Here is a 20,356-nt window from a genome sequence, read left to right as displayed (position 1 = left end):
AACAGATTAATTTCATACAGGAAAATTTGCAAAGTAATTTTGTTTATGAACTTTTATCTGTCAGATGGCACTGTGGTTACTGTTTCGGCAGGTGTAGAAGGCCTGTGACTGGCCTGCAGTGGCCTTCAGTGTGCACTTTAGCTCTTGTGTACAAAGTTTGTATGGTGTTTTATTTCATAATACTGTTTTTCTGCTCATGAATTATCTTGGAATCACCATTAAAGCTGTTTTTCACTTCTGAAAACATTCCCAGGTTATGGAGTGTGCTTAAAAAGACAAATATCAAACATAGTTAAGCAACAATTCAGGAATGTCTCTGAAAAATCTTTGTTCTATGTGTGTGTGAAAATTCATACTTGATGGTCACAGGATCACTTCAAGCTTGAAAACTTGATTGATCACACCCAGTCTTTCTGGAAGTACTTTTGGTACATCTTACAGGACATTTGCCAGGTGATAATTTATGAAAACTTAAAATTATTAGAGATGCTTGGCATGAAAAGTTGACCTGTTTATCTGTTTTTTTGTTTGTTTGTTTGCCATATCTACTGTATATCTGTAAAAACAGGCAATAATTGGATAAAATGGGTTTGCAAACCAAATCCAGCTGCATGGCTAGTGATCATAGAATCCTAGAATGGTTTAGGTTGGAATGGTCTATAAAGATCATGTAGCTCTAACCCACCTGCCATGGGCAGGGACACCTTCCACTAGCCCAGGTTGCTCACAGCCCTGTCCAAACTGGCCTTGAACACTGCCAGGGAGGGGGCAGCCACAGCTGCTCTGGGTAACCTGTTCCAGTGCCTCACCACCCTCACAATGAAGAATTTCTTCCTTATATCTAATATAAATCAACCCTCTTTCAGTTTAAAACCATTACCCCTTGCCCTATCCCTACACCCATTGATAAAGAGTCCCTCCTCATCTTTTCCTGTAGCCCCTTTAAGTACTGGAAGGCTGCTGTAAGGTCTCCCCAGACCCTCCTCTTCTCCAGGCTGAACACCCCCAAATCTCTCAGCCTGCCCTTACAGGGGGGTGCTCCAGCCCCTGATCATCTTTGTGGCCTCCTCTGGACCTGCTTGAACAGGCCTGTGTCCTGATGCTGGTGCCCCCAGAGCTGGACACAGCACTGCAGGTTGGGGTCCTGGGGTCCCACAAGAGCAGAGTAGAGGGGGAGAATCCCCTCCCTCGCCCTGCTGGCCACAATTCTCTTGATGCAGCCCAGGACACAATTGGCTTTCTGGGCTGCGAGTGCATATTGCTGGCTCATTGTCAGTTTTCCATCCACTAATACCCACAAGTCCTTCTTCGCAGGGCTGTTCTCCATCCACTCATCACCCAGCCTGTATTTGTGCTTGGGATTGTCCCGACCCTTATGCAGCACCTTCCACTTGGCCTTGTTGAACTTTGAGATTTGCACAGACCCACCTCTCCAGCCTGTCCAAGTCCTTCTGGATGATGTCCCGTTCCTCCAGCATGTTGACCACACCACACACTGTCCAAGTTGACAGCAAAGGTGTTAAACAGCATGGGCCCAGTACTGACCACTGAGGAATGCCACTCGTCACTGCTCTCCACTTGGACATCGAGCCATTAACTGCAAGTATTTGAATGATATTCAACCAGAAATTATATTAAAAATAGTACAAATTCTTTTGCCCTCTAGAAGGGAGTCACATGGAAGGTTTGGTTCTGTATTCTGGCTCTTTTATGCCATCTGCTTAAATACAATTAAAAAATTTTTTTTTTCTTTTAAGAGTATTGAAAAATCCTGAATTACAAGCCTTACTTGCAGTTGTGGCCTGTGAATGAAAGTGCATTCTCTAGGTCTTCCTGAAGTGTGTAGGGATATCTTGTCAATAAGCACGACTGTTCCAGGACTCACCCAAATGCTCCAAGTCATTCCATTTAAGTATTTTGGTAACCCATTGAGATAGTCTGGCTGAAGATTAGCATGTGATAAATTTGTGTGCAGTGTTTACCAGGTACAATTCTGTCTAGTTGGTATGGTGTCTGTTGCCAGGTGGAAGGATCTGGAGGGAAAGAAGCTTAGAAAGCAAACCAGCTTTTTTTCCCACAACTGTTATAAGTATAATGTGGTTTCATTAAGATTTCATTAAAATAATTTTGTGTAAATTAAAATTAGCCTCTCCTTCAGGAAAGGTCTGTACTAACTACAGTGGCTTTTATCTCAAACTTCTGTGTAGGGTAGACTAACATACTCTGCTACTTCCAGACTTCAGTGTTTTCTTCTGCATTGTAGAGTAGTTCCAAGAAGGAGTCACTTTTCATTCTTTTGATGAGGTGGAAACAGTTGAAACCACGTAATTTTCTGCTGTGAATGGCAAAGCAATTCTATTTGCGCTAACTGGTAAATACTCTTGAGCTAGATGGGAAGAGGAAAGTCATGAACTTTAATCAGTTCAACCTGTAATCATAGTCAAACTTGGTATTCAAGTCATTGTCATGCTAGAGTCACAGAATAGCACTAAATACATGGTGTTTTCTTACCTAAGAATTAAAATAAGAGCAGTCTTCTATCTTAAACTATATTTTTTGTCATTACAAAAAAAAAGAAATTCTTGGGGGAAACAGTAAGGAAACTATTTAAATAATTGGAATAGGTGGAAGGTGTGTCATCTTTCCCAACCCTGTTTGTAATCACAGTTTCTTAAACAGTGTGGTTTATACCTTAAATTGCTCAGTCACCTCACCTGCTATGTGTGAACTACTTGATATGAAAGTTGCTTTTAAACAGGGTTTGATTGAGGAGAAACCTTATGAACTTACTGCTATGGTGTGTTCTCTGATTCCTCTCTACTTTGGTCTGACCACTTCTCTTTATGTTATTGTGCATTTATTAGAAAATCTTTTATTTGGATTGTTTTTTTTGCGGTGCCTTTTCTCTTACCTTTTCTCTTAAGAGGAAGGATACAGTACTGTGATACACAGTAAGAAGTGTCATGTGAAGCCTCAGTGTGAGAAGAAAGAAGCAGCTGGTTCATTCCAGGAACAAATTTTCCAAAATTGTGAGAAGAGGATGCATGTCTAAATGTGGCAGTTAATGCATACAAAGATGAGGTGCTCCTCAGATTCAGCATCTCTGGGTTTGCTGTCCTGTGCCTTCTGTCTCCCTCCTGTCAGCAGCATTTAGATAAATGGGTAGTAGGACTATTTTCTGAGTGTTACTATTTTAAAGTGTAGCTATTTTTAACCAAATGCAGTTTTACAACATGGACTTGGTCTTTATTTCTTAAAAAAACCAACTTGCTATGTCTTCATAGACTCTTGGATAAAATGAAGTCTGTGCTGCAGTTGGTAGACACAGAAGAGGGTAGAGGGTGTGCTGGGCTCAAAATACAGCATATCCTTGTTTCTCCTTCCAGCTCTAGAGAGTGCTCATTCCTATACTGCTTCCTTAGTGTCGTAGGCTTTTACTAAGCAGCTTTCTCAGCATATAGATACTTTCAGGTAACTTTTCTATATAAAACTGGTATCTCTTTAGCAACCACTTTTTATTAAAAAAAAACCCCTCAAACCACCCCCTCAAAAAAAGCCCAAACCCCAACAACCAAAAAACCAATAGCGGCTTGCTTGAAAAGGAGACACAATTTTGAGGTTTAATCTGAGTACCATTCTTATAACAACATGGCAATTTGTGTTCATAATTTAGAATACATTGTGACTGTTTATATTTTTACAGTTCCACTTCTATGTTCTTTTCCAGTACTCTTCAGGTTCTCTATGGTTATAATTAGTCCCAGAATTCTGATTATTAGGTATGACGTAGTATAGAAGCAGCCTCTGAATCATATGGCAGAACTAAAGTCCATTTTATTTGTTCAGACAATACTGCAAATCTCTGTAAGGAACTCAGTTCTAGGGTTATTTATACTTAGAGTGCCCAATCTGTTAGGCATTTGAAATTCAAGAAACAGCTGTTGAAGCTGATGGCAATGCCCCAGTAATGAGTAAATTGTTTTGTTGGCATTATTTTCACTGAGATGTGCAGATGTTGATAACAGGATTTCTGATCTCTGTTTATAGTTACACCGTGCCATGACTGGTTAAATACTAATTTCCTTGTGTGCAAGTATGTTTAGATGTGTGTTTTCTCAGTTGAGAACTAAGTTTTCAACATTTTCTGAAGGGCAAAATATTTGCCAGTTTAGTTCAAAATACAGTACTTCTTGGAGTGAATAACATTTGTTTGGGCAGCTCTGGCTGAGTGGGAGGGTGAGGAAGAGGCATGCCTTGGCGTTGCCATGCAAAAACATCACTCCCCAAAAATGCAGTACACCTCAAAGCCCCCTGCACTTACAATGTGGTGGTGAGACAGGCTGGATGACAGCTACCCTTTGTGGTGGTAGTACTTATGCCTCAGTGGCTGCTTGAGACCGACAGGGATTTTGGCATTAAGTTCTCTCTGAATGGCTTGGCTTCTGATTTGATTTCAGTGGAGTGAATTTTGCATGAGTCATGTGTTGGAGCCACCTCTGATGCAGGAGGGGTCAATCTGTGTGGTGGCAGAGGTTCTCTATGTCATTTCCTTTTGTAACAGAGCAGATGAAGAACTAGTCCCACCCTCAGGACTGTCCCAGTCAATTCAGAAGACCCCATTTAGCTGAATTATCTTTTAAAGGATGCTTAATGAGAATTAAGGATGTACAAGGGCTTTTTGTCTCTCCTTTTAGACTTAAAAATAAGTGGCTGTTAGGGTTCCTTCTGGACTTGAGCTAGCCTTCAGTGAAGAGGTCACAGAATCTTCCTGGGAACTTTTGCATCATGTCTTTAACTGCAGTGAGCTCTAAAATACATCTTTGAAAAATCATCCACTTGAGATGATTTAGACATAGACAGTTATTAGTGTAAACTGTTGTGTAACCAGTCTGGTGACTTGTTATCCCGAGAATTAGACTCACTGAAAATAAAGGTGCCAATTGTCATTATAATGCTTCCGCCATATCAAATAAAGTCTTTCAGAAGTCTGTCCTGTGGTATTGGCACTTTCATGTTGTGGCCAGATAGTTGTCTGAAAAAAATGAAATGAGGACAGTCAAGGGTTAGGCTGAAATGAAATCACAAACTCAGTACTGCAATGATCCTTCATTGAGCTGTGAGAGACAGGAGTTCTGATATTCTGTGGCTTACGACTTGTTGCTTCACAGCTTTGCAAGGTGAACCCTTTTACCCTCATAGGATATAGATGAGTGGGAAGTTAGGGCCCCCCAATTAATTTCTTGGTAGAATCCAAGCGATTGTGCTGTTACTTTCTGGCACTTCAAGAGATGGTGTGGTTTTATTAAGAAATGTTACGAACTCTTGCATGTGCAATGGTCTTATTTTTAGACTAAACCTGCAGGAAACCTAGAGTAATAATGTGAAGTGGACACAAGGGATCTGTAATCATGTAAATGAGCACTAAAATGTTTCATAAAGAGGATGGCTTGCAACTTTGATCGTACTCCAGAAGCCTCCATTGAATGCATCATGTCAGTAAAACTTAGACACCTTAGTCGGCAAAGAGGTAATATCCGGTGAGAGAAGCTGGGAAACACCTTGGTGGTACACAGATAGAGACTGCTGAAAGGCAATCAGTGAGCTGCTGCTTACTGTAACAATGAGCATTGCACAGTGAGAGGTTTTCATTTAGCTGAATCAACAGGTTGTACATGAGGTCATGAGCTAGTTAATACTGTTCTTGTCTAGCAATGTTTAACTTAGCTTTTCTGCTTATTAGTGTTTTCACAGTTTATTTTCTCCATTGAGGCCTAAATCTGTACTGTCTTGCAACAGAGGCAGTAGAAATGCTCTGCTTTCTTGGGCTCCTGAATAGATACTGAGTGGTGGGTCGGTGTATTTGTAAGGTTGGCGAAATGGGTCTTCTATAGTGTTCCTTACAGCTGGAAGCCTGAAGGTGCAATTCTGTTTCTTGGTGGCCTAGCACCAGGGCAGTGCTACTGTGTTCAGGAAAGTTTATTTTCTTTTGTCATTATCTTTTTCTTTTTTTTCTTTTTTTTTAACATGTCTTAGAATGGTTTCTTTACCAGAGCAGGAATTGGGCTTTACTGACCCTGCTGCTTACACTCAAACAAGAGTGTACTTGGTGAGTTAAAAAGGACAATGCATCAAGTCCCAAGGGTGAAAATAGCATGCAGGGTCTAGATCAAGGGAGGAGAGTGCTCATTGCAGGTGTAGAGCTCAGTCAGAAAGCTTTGGATGAAAGTTGGTGTTAGTTACTCTTAACACAACTCTAAAGGTTACCAAGTAAGGTGAATATTTCTCAAACTGTAAATCGCTCGTGTAGAGAATCTCTCCAAACATCATGTTTTCTTCTGACAAGAGGAGGTGCAAATGAAAAGAGAATATAATGATTTAGATGAGAAAGCTGCTGTGAGAAATCTAATTTCCTGGTTCTTTGTTCTGAAGTAGAATCTTATTTATACCATACGCTAATTACATCATTTGGCCAGACATGAACAAAGGGAATAGAATATTGCTACTTGTAAGTCAGAATCTGAGCATGTCTTCCTTTTCTTCTGCAATGAAACAGTTTGGTAATGAATTATTTGCCTTTTTTTTTTTTTTTTTTTTTTTGGTGGGAATAGGGCCTCTGCAGTAAAAATGCAAATATTGCAGTATGAAGTGTGTTGAAATTTTTCTCTTATCAAGTCACAAGAGGGAATTGTAAATAAGAGTGAAAGGGAACTACATTAAACGTCTCTTGCTCTTCCCCTCTTCAAAATTTAACAATTAGAGCAAACAGCTGCTTCAAAGCGAACATTTAAATTCCACCCCAAACTCATGAGCGGTGGAGTTTATTTCTCAGGCTTCTGCAGTAACCTTGGCTGCCTCGTGCTGCTTCCCTGTGCAGTGTTGTAAGCATCTGTGCTGTTTGGAAGCCCTCTGTTGAAAAGGCACAAATGTGATAGTAATCTTCTCACATTTTGATTTGTATTTGGACAGTTTTTTCACTCCTTCAATGTGTCCTGCTATATTTTAATTAAGGTTGTGATCATGTAGAGAAGAATGAACTTCAGTCACTTCTTAAATACTCCTGTGTAACATGGCTGTGTGAGAGTGGAGTTACTGCACTCTAAAATGTCTTCCTTTTACAGAAATTATCCTAGCACCACTCCAGTACCTCATCATGTGGCCAAGGAGCAGACTTTCATGTGATAGAATAAGGTAAAGAAGATGGCAGAGCTTAAATGCAGATAGAGTAAACAGGTATTCTGAGACTATTTATAGAGTAATGGAGGAATAAAAGACTGCATAATAAACTCCACTTAGTTCTCCACCTGAAGGTGAGTCACAGGCTACAGTGAGAAGGAAGGGTTTAGAGAGATTCGACTCAAGTGCTGGAATGATACATGGCTGTGCCACGTGGGTTGTTCTGCAGAGAGAATTGTCCCTGACTAAGCAATCAAGGGAAGGTGGCGAATACAGCAGAGATGAGGTGCTAAGAATGTCTGCAGATGGTGAGAGAGCTGCTGGAGCTGGCTCATGATGCTGGGGTGTGGTGCAAACTAGTTAAATGTCTTCATGGAGACTTTGCTGAGGAGTTCCTGCTCTTGTCATTTGTGTATTTGGCAGAAGGAAGGTGGTGAACAGAGAAGGTGAATTCCATAAATACAGGTGTTTGCTAAGGAAATTGATGATGTAGAACGTCTGCTGTGTCGTATTAACTCAAAGCACATTCTTCGGTTTTAAACAGTTGCTAGAAGGAAACTGTTGTAGTTCTGAGTTTCAGGTGTGTTTAAAAAGTTTAAAAATAAAAGTTGTAGAATCATAGAATGCTTTGGGTTGGAAGGGACCCTTAAAGATCACCTAGTCCAACCCCCCTGCAATGAACAGGGATGTCTTCAACCAGATCAGGTTGCTCAGAGCCCTGTCCAACCTGTCCTTGAATGTTTCCAGGAACGCAGCATCTGTCACCTCTGGTTAATATATTCCAGTGTTTCACCACCCTCATAATAAAAAATTTCTTCCTTATATCTAGTCTGAATCTACCCTCTTTTAGTTTAAAACCATTACCTCTTGTCTTATTGCTACTGGCCATATTAAAAAGTCTGTCCCCATCTTTCCTGTAGCCCCTTTAAGTACTGAAAAGCAGCAATAAAGTCTCCCCAGAACCTTCTCTTCTCCAGGCTGAACAACCCCACCTCTCTCAGACTGTCCTCACAGGAGAGGTGCTCCAGCCCCTGATCATTTTTGTAAATGGGTGCTGTACAGAAACTAGTCATGGTGTCAGTAACTATCAGTTATTTCGGTTTTTGAAAAGGCACATTCTCATGTGCAACTTGTCACAACTGCTTTATGAAAGTACTTGGAAATTATCCTAAATACATAAATTATGTATTTGTACTTTTAAAAAAAGGTGAGTAAATAGACTTTGTCTGTCTATCATCAGTCCTGTTATCTGTCCTATCTGAATTGATCTTTGCTTGGCATACTGTGCACCTTTTCTAGGAGCATGTTGCAAGTTAACTTCCTGAAGACATAACTATTGGTAGAATTTTAGAGATGGCTTATTGAAGGTGGCAGATATTAAGTAGTTGTGAAGTACTTATACATAAAATACTGTCTGACTCTGAAATTGTATCTTTTTCAATATTGGAACATACTGTGTTCCCAAGATGTTTTATAGTAGTCGTTTGTCTCACTAGTTATGAGGGCTTAATTTAGAGTTACATTATTTTCTTAATTTATACTTTGAGTTTTTTAAAAATACTTAACTCAGTTAAAAAGGCATGCCCAGTGTTGTTGAATAGATGGATGAAACTTTAAATGTAACGTGACTGGTATAGCTGTAAGTGTCAGGATAAATTCTTCTGTAGTGTTTTGTTCTCAGCTGCAGGGAAGGTGTTGCGTTTTTTTCCTAAATGGATTTCAGTGCCAGGCACTTAAGCTGACCTTCAGAAAGAGCATGAGTGCACTGCATTGTGATGGAGAGCTTGGAAATAAAGATTAGTAAAGGCACCATGTGTTGGGGTTTTGACCTGCAGAGTGTGTCAGGGAAGGAGAAGAGGATGGGCTTGTACCACCCAGTTGTGAAATGGACTTCAAAGTACTACTTTATTTAAGTATCCTAATGAGAGTAGGTATGAAAAAAAAGTTCGGTGTTCTGCTTGTTGGAGAGGCTGCTGAGCAGCCAGGCTATGGTCTTGAGAGTAAAACTGTATCTGCATTGGGTCTTTTTCCACAGTTTTGCTAAATGCCAACAAGAGGTGAAGGAACTGCTGGTGTAAATACCTACAAATCCTAGGCTGTGCCAAGTCTTGTCCTTGATTAATGCAACACTGATAGCTTGAATGTGCTTTAATATTACTGGTATGGAGAACAGTCTGGGTGTCCCCATCTCAAATTATAGGCATGCAAAGTGTCTTTAAACCATGAAGATACAATGGAAGAATGAAAATGTGTAATTCTAATTAGTGTAGAAAAGTGTTCTGTGTGCTCCTTGCTTGAAGAAAAGGATTTTTTACATCAATTGACTTGAGTTTGTTGGATGGCTAGGCTTTTTTTACTGCTATACTGAAACTTGCTTTCACTTGGAAGACAAGGGAGACTTAGGCCTCTTTTTCCCTTTGTTGCTTAGGTTATGTTAATTAAGTCTTGTTAAAATACTGTGGATCAAGTCCACTCCTTGACATCTAGATGTAATCTTACAGAAGCTGGTAGAGCTATTTCTGTTCATGGGGAGAAAAAAGAAAAAGTGGCAGGTTTTTTGTGTGCTTTGTGCTTTGATGAGAGGAAAATGTATGTACATGAATTTTAAAACCAAATGAAAACAAAGACAGTTACAGAGCTCTGAATAACTTGAATGTTAATTCATATTTTAAGAAATTTGGGTTTAGATAGCATTTTTTTGAAATTCAACTTCTTTTTGTTACAGGTTACATCTTAAGTGTTGTGCTCCTAACTTTGCCAAGGCAACACCTGGTTCAGCTTTACCTATACTTTTTGACTGCACTGCTGCTTTATGCTGGGCACCAAATTTCAAGGTAAGAATAAATGGATTCTTTCTGTTAGCTTGCTTTGGGAATTAGAAAAATAAGTGGTATTTTATTTAAGCTTTTATGGGGTAGGTCTGCTTTTGTGGAGGCCTTTTTTCTGTGCTAGACACCTAAATATGTCTTCCTGTTCTTTGTCTTGAAAAAGTATACGGAATTAAATATGCAGTCCAGTAGTTCTGACAGAGTATTTTCATTGACTTAAAAGGAATTTCCAGCTACTTTTCTGTGGAGTGTAATGTCCACTAATCTGAGGAGAGAAAGCACTTACCACAAGACTAAATGTGGCCTCTGATGTAGTGGTTGCTCAACTAACATGCTTTCAACACTGGAGCATTCTACAAAGCAGACAGGATGTTACTTTTAGTTTCCTGGCATCTAGGATGAGAGCAAGTTGTGATAAGGAAGATGGCAAAAGTAAAGTAATAGTGGAATTTATTCTTAAATTAATCTTTGTGTAATATATTTTACAATTAAAGACAGGTGGTTTGGATCTAAAATGCAGAGCAGGAGGCTGAAGAACTCTGAGTTGGACAAGATAAAGTCAACAATCTTCATTTGTTTGGCTCCAACAAAATCTGTTGAAAGCCCGTGTAAACTCTCAGACTGACAAGACGTTTAATTGGAACCAAAGAGAGTGCCACCACATTAATGGTTGACATGGGAAGTTTTGAAAACATGGACTTGAGCCTGACTTATTTTGGTGCCTGCTGATGTGAAACATTTAAAAATGTGCTTTGATTGATTTAAGTGATAGGTTTGTTATTTCTGCATCAAAATTGTTGTTGCGAAGCATTTGCTAGAATATCTCTTACTCGGTATGTTACAGTTCAGGGGAGTGTTAATGAAGGTTTTGTGGTGACTTGACATGTTGCTGTTATGGCTGTCAGAGTTGCGGTTAATGATTTCCTGAATGGATGAGGGTGCAAGAGAGGAGTTATGGTCTCTTCTTGCCTGGGTAGGAAGGAAAGAGGGTTTTTTATCATTCTCAGGGGAGTCCTGCATTTATAGGTAGAGTTTGTGGATGTTTCTTACGGAGTTGAAGGCTTCCTTATTAGGAAAAGCAATCTAAATATTATTTAAGGACTTGTGTTGAAATAAAGCTAGTAACAAATACCCATCAGATAGTGGACTTTGGTCCAGAACATTTACAGCTAGAGATCTTTATGCTCTTCTGGGTCTTTACATTTTTTAAAAGAAAGGCAGTTGGTATGGGTTTTGGTTGATACATTAAGGGATAGGCCTGTGTTAGATTTTAATACCTCTTTTGTTTGTGTTTCTGTGTGATGTGAATTGTGACTTCTATTGCTTTGTGAGGTTTGAGACATTAGAGGCTTCATTGAAACATGTTGGATAACTATTGCTTGGATTGTTCATCATATTCATACTAAGCTTTCCCTATTTGATGCTTCTGGAGTGAGTTAATAAAGACTTTAATTAAATCTTGCATCAACTGGCACAAAAAAATATATTTAATTAAACGATGTCTTGGATTCAAGTAGTCCAGCAGTATTCCCTAGCTATTTTGCAAAGCAAATGTAGTTGCTAACGCTTTTGAGTGAGCTTAGCCATTCCCTAGATAAAAGACTGACTTGGTTTGGAAGGAAGCACCGTGCAAGGGGTTCTCAGCAGCCGCCTTTGTATAATGTGGGGAGTGACACTTGCATTATCTTTTCAAAAGAATTTTTGATTCCCGTTAGTTTTCATATTGAGAATAGTAAAGTGTAACACACAAATAGAATATTAGTGGAGCTATTCCTTGTATTGCCAAAGCTATCCAATTCCAACTGATGTTTCTATTTAGCAGGCTGATCATAACAAGGCATACAGTAGTCACATGTGCAAACTGTTCCTGAGTGGTTTTCGTTAATAATTCTGTGTAGAGCTGAAAACTTCCAGTGAATTGCTTGCATGCACTACCAGTTGGGATGCTATTTAAGACAGATGAAGAGGTCTCATATTGAGGCCAGTATAGTTAATGCAAATTATAGAACAAGACCAGAATCAGCTGGCACTTGTGACTCTGCAGTGTCCTGGAAATTCTGAGCTGTTGAAAGACTTCAGCTTTCAGTGCTTTTTTTCCACCCCAGAAATAGCTTGCGGTTCAGCTGCAAGTCTGGGAATAAGATCTGAATTTTATAGTTAAGCTCTGACTTCAGACTTCCATGTCTATGTGACCTTGACAAGTCACCTAATTTAAGTGTTTGTCTCCTTGTCTGCAAGACTGAGAATTACCTTAATGCGTAAAGATTGATTAGCTCATGTTTGTGAACACTTGGAGAGTCCAAGAAGATGCTGCATTTGTATGTAGCATGTTAACCTGTCAGTTTGGGTGGAGATAATACACCATCTGTTTATGGAAAAAGGAGAAGTCAGCTTTAAAAAACAAAATCCTGCTGCTTCTGACAAGGAGAATGAATGCTGGCTTCACTTTATATGTAGCTGCGTAACTGTCTTGCTTAAAAGGATCACATTTCCCCATTTCCAGCAAAAAAATTTAGCAAAATAAATATTGCAGTTATGCAGAAATGATGCAATTAAACACACTGCTAATGCTAAAAAATTGAATCTACATCATTATCTTATCTCATGTTTTGCAGTGTTGTTATGGTTGTATTCCAAGTGTTCAACCTCGCAGAGCCTAGAATGAGAAGACTGGGGGGAGAGTAACTGAACTGTTTCTTACGGATAATCTTAAAATACACTTAATTTTAATATTGTCTGTAGACATTTAAAACCTATGCAAGTGTGTGTTTGATGTTGATGACAGAGATTAATCAGCCAAAGTAAATGTCAGCAATACGAGTCAATTAGATCAGATAACCACTGTGCCTTATGTCAGTCAATTACAAAGCATATTTTTAATAACAGAAGACCTTTCTGCACTTTCAGTAACAAAAAAATGGTCATTATGAAGCACTGTATCTCTTTACCTTTTTACAGCAATGTTAGTCACGGATGTCCGTGAGTAAATGTTAACAGTCCAGCAGTTTGATTAAATGAGCTTGGGAATGCATCTACAGAATGAACAGCAGGCAGTCTGATCTAAGCTTTATTTTTATATCCTAATTTTCTAAAGTAATAATGTAGTTTGTCATTCAATTAACTAGTAAATAATGATTTTAGCATTCTTGTTTTCTTACATTGCTGCAGTAAAGTGAACAATTCTCAAATGTAAAAGCTGCAGCTTAATACAGCTTTAATTGATCAAAATTGAGTGCAGGCACTTGCTCTTCTCAGCATCTTGTATGGCACTGCAGCTGTTCGAGTCATCTTCTGATTGGTGTCTGTGCCAAAAGATCCTTGTGTTTGTACTAGTAATAAGAGAATCACTGCTTTGACTTTCCTTATTCAGACATCATCTACAAATACTGTTTAAAAAATTTAGGAGATCTTAAAATATCGCTTCTCCAAGCTGGTAGGCCTAAAACTCAATTAATGACAGTTACTTTAAAGAATTAAGCCAAGTACGGACTTCTGTGCAGATGACTGAATCAGATAGACAATGGCAAGAAATGTAGCTTGAAGGAATTTGGGTCATCTCCAGGCATGTTCTTGGTGTTGAAGAAGTAACTGTAAGTGCAGCTTTGTTGGTATGTCTTACCTAAGTTGTGTAAGTTTGTCTTTCTACAGTTGGTATCCTGGATGATTTTGTAACCTGTTTCCTAACAGATAGAGAAGAAACTTGATGTCTTCACCGCTTTCCTTCTAGCAGTTTAGAAATAGCTTCTATTTTCACCCTGTATTTGAGGATGGAGCATGGCACTGCTAATACAAAAAGCCATCTTCAGCATGTTGCAAATGGTGTTATTTTTTCCTTCACTTGTAATTCTGATGGATTATCCTGTTTGTGTTGCTGGTTTCAGAAAGTGCCTTCTGCAAGTTCATATGAAATAAATAAAACACCGAACTTTGTCCCAAAGACTACTACATCCATATGGATGTTGGAAGAAAACTTTGTGCTTAGTTATACCTTGATAACAAGGGGAAAAGTCCTATCTAGAATCAGTTGTCTTAGGTGCCTTTTCAATCCTCATGTGTTTTTAATTGTAGGTTACAGTCTAAAGAACCCATTTCAACATACCTCACATATACTCTGACACTTGAAAAACTGCAGTGAGTAGGAAGGGTTGTCAGCTATGAAGAACAGGCTTTGAAGTGTTTGTTTTAGTACTTTGAGATTTATGTCTTGAATTCCAGAGATTTTTTGCAAATGAAAATGTGAACACCTTAGCTTGGAGTAGCAAGCTAATACTAGAACAAGGGTATATTTCCCTATTTGTGGTGAGAAGTGAATGCTTCCAGTAGCACCAAGTTGCATATTTTTCTGCACTGAAATAAAAAGAGAAATTCTTGTGTTGGTTGTGGTTTCCAGTACTGTTTGCCTTGCTTTGACTGCATCTGTTTCCAGCAAGTGTAGCCTGCCTCACCAATATAAATAAAGAGGTAATAAATGAAGTGCCATACACCTCAAGCAGACAGACTCATCTAGTTCCATGCGGGGTCAGATCAAGTCTGTCTGCCTGGCATTCCTGGGACGTGATGCAGCTAGACATGAATGACCGGACAGTATCAACAAGATACAAGCACAGGCTTGGTTGTGCTGCTGGTGGCAGAGTTGGTAGTGTCCTGATAAGGGTGGAGCAGCAGCTGGCCTGGGAGTGGGGAAGGGAAGAGTGACAGAAGGCAGAAAAAGCAGCTGGGTATCTGGATGCAAAGGGTTATGAGTACTGCCTGCTGTCTCATGGCAGGGGATTAAGGAGCCATTGGAGAATTACTGCTGTGCTGTTCCAGGATCACCTTCTGAAAGTGCAAAATGCTCTTAGTGTGGTGTTCATATTGCTGTTACATACGTTAGCCTACTTGAATGCAGAGCTGATGGATGATCACCAACAGCAGAAAAATGCCCAGTCTCCTCAAGTTTTTACCTTTTTCTTTGTTTGCCTGAGCCCACCCTTCTAGCCAACATTTTCTGAGAGAAATTACAAATACCCTGTCAGATTTTCAGGCTGTTATACTGTGTCTGTCAATAGTGATCTGTCAGTTTGAGGGTATTTGGTTGGTCCTCCAAGTTTCCCAGGATAGAGCTAAACTTTTAAATCATGTTGGATAAAAGGATTATAAAGCAACTCTGTTCCTGACTCTAGTCCATGACACTCACTTTTCCTTCATAGCTATTTTTTTAGTTCAGTGCAAAGAGATTGTTGGGTGCAAAATACTATAAGCATTCAACTGGAAGACCTCTCTGTCAAAGTCTCAGTAGTTTGGGTTTTTTTCACATGAAGCTGGTGGGGGAAAAAAAAAAAATTATTATTAGGAAGAACACTGTATAAGGATACTTAAAAATGGAATGGTTAAGAGGCTTTGTCAATAAGCAGTTTCAGGCCACGCTCTGTAGAACAGCTTGGATGTCCCAAAGGATTTTTGCAGCTATGCCAGTGAGTCTAATTACAGATAATACTTCTCTTGCTTAAGTCATGCCTCAGTTAGATCCTTACATCAGTGAGGCTGCTGTAACAGTAGTGTTAATATTGCTTTTTGTAATTTAGTTAATTGACTGTGACATACACTGGAGTTACATATGTGTGGAATTAATAAATTACTTCTTGTCTGATCAGATGGATCTTAATAGTTTGTGGGGTTTTTTTTTCAGGGATTATGTGAGGAGTGAATTGGAATCAGGATATGAAGGGCCAATGTACTTGGAACCTCTCTCTATGAATCGTTTCATGACTGCTTTAGTAGGTAAGTGCTTTAAATATTTGTGATGCAGGAGAGAGCTCTGCCTAATTCTCTTCATTGAAACCTAGGCACGTTTTACCTCTTGGTTTCAAATCTCTTAGCACTTTTAGTAGCTGTGATTCTCATTAATATGCAGGAGGCATGGGAGGCTAGGTGTTTTCTGCCTGGCTTTTTCTATGCCACTGATTTACCAATATTCCCATACTTGCAGCTTTGAAGTATTTACTAGGTCTGTTTGAGAAGAACACAGGGGCAGAGCATGACAGACTTGCAGTCTGATTCAAAAAGACCAGATTGTCTATAATAATCTTTAGGTGGAATGTACTGTAGAAACTGCAGTAGTAACACGTATTTGTAGTGCTTTTGTCAATGAAAATGTTGTACAAGTTTTTATTCTTTATTGGCCTTATATATGAACACCATCATGTTCTTATAGGGAAAAAAAACCACAGTTGAAATAGGTTTGTGGATGTGTGCATGGGACTGCAGGCTACTTTTTAAAAAATGGATATTTCTGATTAAAGAGTTTATAAGTAACAAGTCAAAACTACATTTAGATTGTGTTTCATTAATGACAGAGATGACTTCTCTACCTAAAAATCCCAAATAAGTCCTGAAGAATTGTACATTCTAGACTGTTCCCCTACCCTTTGAACTTTGACTAGAAGAGAATAAATTCAGTGTTAAGGTTGCTATGCCATACCATATGTTCTACTGAGAGGATATTGGAATACACATGCACCATGTGTATTTTAAAATTAAGCCTGAGTCAAGCTTGGAAGAAAAATCTTCCTTAATTCCTTTCACTAAGATCTATGGTTTTCATCAGATTATTGACAGATTTAGTCAGCCATGGACTGTTGGCAAAACTGAGCTGCTTTCTGTTTACTTGCAACTGCTACTGGCAGATATAAATGGGTTTGCTTCTTTACAGTATGTTAGGTCTACCAAAATATATACATCTGTTTGCCTGCATCTTTACTTTCAAATGCAGCATTTGTCTTGGCTTTTAATGTATTTTTTATAGAAATAGCACTGGTATTTTTCAAGGAAAGGAAATCTTCTTTAGAGATCATTTGTTCTCTCTTGTGAATTTCTAGATATATTATATTTTGCTGTCTTGTCAAATAACACCAAAGTACAACTAAAACCTTTTGTGTGTTTCTGTAAGAAAATGTTTGTAATGAGTCCTTTGAATCTCTTGGGTGCAACGCAGGGTCCCATGATAAAGCAGAATCCCTCAGAGAGCTTCACAAAGCAGCAGACAGGCCTGGGCAGGAAGAGATCAGCAGGCATTGTGTCATTCAGTATCATTTAGACAGAAACTAAACCAAGAGTCAAACCTATTGTGCTTCATCCAGCTTTTAGTATGGATTAAAAATAAGTGAGAAAAAGATAATACTGGTTTTATCCAGTACAGTTTTGGTTGTACTGAGTGTCAGACTAAAGTGTCCTCTTATTGTAATTGTTTTTCAGAAGTAGGTACTTGACTATACTAGCAAATGTATGCACTTTAACATACTTAATTATCCCCATTATTAATTTCCTCTGTTCCTTTAAAGCCAACTTGAAAGTGTAATTTTAGGCTTGATGGCAGGTCGTCATCTTTGGGGGAGACCTGTGAAAGGCTTGACAGTATCTTGTATAAACATGAAATACTTTCTAAGATTTGTTACACACAAAGGTGTTTATCCAGTGCAATCTGCCATGTCTCAGGACTGCACTGAACTGTGTCATCTTCACAGCAAAATGAATAGACGGGTGCTCTGCTCCGTCTTCTTACGTGTTCTGCCAGTGTTGTGCTACAGCACTGTTGCAGAGACACTGAGGCAGGTGCATATGGGAATAATGCCACTGATATAGCTCTAGTTCCTAAAAGTTCTGGTCAGAATTAAGGGGATGATGTATGGTACGCCAGCTGGTTCACAGATTTAATCTTTGCTAATGCTTTTATTCGAGTGCTTTTTGAATGGGCTCTCATAGTCATTTCTTCCCCTGTATCTAATTCAGTCTGATGACTTTGACTAGGGTTACTAATAGTTCATAAGTGCTGGATGGAAGAAATAAGTATATTTGAAGACTGCCCCTTATATGAGCATGCCACTTTGTGAGCATGTCAGCTGTGAACATGAAAAAGCTACATGGTTTTGGAAGTGATGCTAACATGAAGACTTGGTTTTTCTTAGTGCACTGTAATGGTATTACATATTAACTTTGAGAGCCTGTTTTCTGAATAACAGTTAATGACATAGCTAGGGAATTTGTTAATGTCAGCTTTTTAAAATTGGGAATGAAATAAAGACAGTTCCCTTCTCAAAGTGGCTTGAGAAGTGGCTGTACCACACAGACTTTCTTGTTGCCCATTTTCCGTTCGCTTACAAGCTGGGAGGCTTTGGCTACTTGTCAGCAATGTTTAATGTATTTGTGGAGGTTTTGGGTAGAGAAAAGAATGGGCTGGAATTGAAGGCAATAGATTTCTTCCTTATTGCCTCATTCCCTAGCAAAGGAGCCTGGTGTCCTGCAGGAGGATTCCAGCTGTCAGGTTCCTTAGCTGTGTGACAGTTTTCAGTCCATGGCATTTGAGTTTAGAGTGCAAACATTCAGCTGGATTTGCTAGTTTTAGCAGATAGCTAGAGTGTTAAAATCTTTTAATGGTTTGATATGAGGTACTAACTAATTTTTTCCTGACTGATTCTGCTGTGTTATGTGTGATGACTGATGGTGTCCCCTTGGAATTAAACTATGATTTACTGCAGAGAGAGATTCTGTCCTGAGCTAAGCTGCTGCTACACCAGTTTAAAATGGGAAGTACCAGTAACTAAAAGCTCCATTGGAAGCATTTTCAGGCCCTTCCTGAAAGGGTTGAGAATTGACAAGGTGCAGACTACAGGAAGGAGATTGGGGCCTCCAAAGAAAGTGCTTCGTTTATTTCCTTGATGGTTCCTCTCTTTCCCATGACAAGTAACTTTTGGTGTTTCAGTTAAAAAGGTGGGAGGATCAGAGAGTTTAGCAGGCATGACCAGCATACTCAGGACATCACTGTTGAAGGAAAACAGGTTTTGCTGTTGCATGACATGAGATGAGACTGAACTCAGAGGTCCTATTGCATGATTGGAGAGCTCCACTCATCCCAAAGAGTGCTGATTGTTTAATGTGATGTTGTCGCAATATTTTATTTCAGATGATGACACTCTTTACTAAATCCTGAAGAACATATTGGATGCTGATATTTGTATCCCTTTGTGTGTGAAGCTGGGTTGCCTTAGTTACCATGAGTCGCAGAAATCCTCGCAAGCTGGCTGTGCCAGGCTCCTGAATATTACAGCACAGCAGTGTGCTGGTGGTTTCTTAAATAGGGTTGTAGCAACGTGTGTGTGGGCAGAGAACAACAAAGCAGAGGGAGAATGCTTCAGAGCTGGAGTCTGTTGAAACTTCTAAAAAGATGAGTAGAGTAACTTTGTCTGAGGCTTGTAAGACCCAGTATGCTGGTAATGTCTTGCTGAGAGCAAGGGTGCTCGTTCTGAAAAGACGCCTGCTAATTCAAAAATACATCTAGTAGATTGACAGTAGGACTTAAACTTGAAAGAGGACAGTGTGGAGCAAGAACTTTGTATGCTTAAGTACTAGAGATTAGAGATTGGTTTCAGCTCAGTTGCAGTTATTTTGAAAGCAGAAGTCCTTTCCTAGGTAGGGAAGCTAAGCAGAATGAAAGCAAAACCCTGGTGCTGCTATTTATCCTCTTGCAACTTCCCTTCCCAACCCATCCGGGAGGGCTTACAAGGTCAGTAAACTTATGTGAACACAGGGAGTTAGTGCTGACCTAGAGACATAATGCTAAGGCTAACTCCTGGTTTCGGGCAGAGTTGTGAAATGCGAACATTAGTGGAGGTAGCTCCAAAACAAAGCACTTATTGTGGCTGTTGTTGGATGTATGCTACCATAGGTGGTGAACAAGATTCTGCTTTTAAATAATATTCAATAAACTTTTCTTCCTGACTGCAAAATGAGTGAGAATTGTTGTTATCCAGGCAATATGCATTTCGCCCCATTACATTTCCTCTAGAGATGAAGGGTGGAACTTACAGTAACTCTAATGGAAGCAGTTACACAGAAGTGGTCTGCTGTAGAAACACCACCCTCCAAATCTGTGTGTGTGTGGGAGAGATGTGCTCGTGCTTGTGTCCCTGCCAACTGTTAAAGAGAATTTAGTTGTTAATTATCTGTCACTTGCAAGCTTCAGTGATAATTTTGAGCAACTGCCTCAGGGCATTATGAAATTATTGAAATCTCAGCTGCTGACCTGGCTGTTCTCCTGTTGCTGTTCTTGGCCAGTAATTCCTCTTGACAGTATAAATACTGTTGCTGTAAAAGCCATTTGGAATCTCTGATTACTTTTTTTTGTGTTGATCAAGATGAAATAGTAGTATAGCTGGGCTTTTGAAAAGCTGCTGCTGTGTGTACAGGTAGTGATGGGATTTAAGTTGAGCTGGGGTTGTTAAAGAAAAAGAGGGATGCCTGTTGGGTTATCCCCTGCATGATTTATTCTGAGGACTTCATATTAATCTGAGTATGATTCTGTATGTGTTTTGGGTTTACAT

General features: G+C 39.3%; 1 protein-coding gene across 2 annotated transcripts in view; it reads left to right on the top strand.

Moving 5' to 3' along the window:
• The window catches only part of RNF145 (ring finger protein 145), a 46,987-nt gene that overhangs the window by 11,217 nt on the left and 15,414 nt on the right, over nucleotides 1-20,356 (top strand). For both annotated transcript variants that reach the window (XM_026857993.1, XM_026857994.1), the window contains exons 3-4: nucleotides 9,899-10,007; nucleotides 15,670-15,761. In XM_026857993.1, the coding sequence (XP_026713794.1) occupies nucleotides 9,899-10,007; nucleotides 15,670-15,761 (201 nt within the window). The remainder of the gene's footprint in view (nucleotides 1-9,898; nucleotides 10,008-15,669; nucleotides 15,762-20,356) is intronic.

Source organism: Athene cunicularia, assembly GCF_003259725.1.
Source record: "Athene cunicularia isolate RWA chromosome 13 unlocalized genomic scaffold, athCun1 chr13_part1, whole genome shotgun sequence".
Classification (NCBI taxonomy): domain Eukaryota; kingdom Metazoa; phylum Chordata; class Aves; order Strigiformes; family Strigidae; genus Athene; species Athene cunicularia.
The sequence above is the reverse complement of the archived record's forward strand: the minus strand, read 5'-3'. Positions and strand labels throughout refer to the sequence as shown.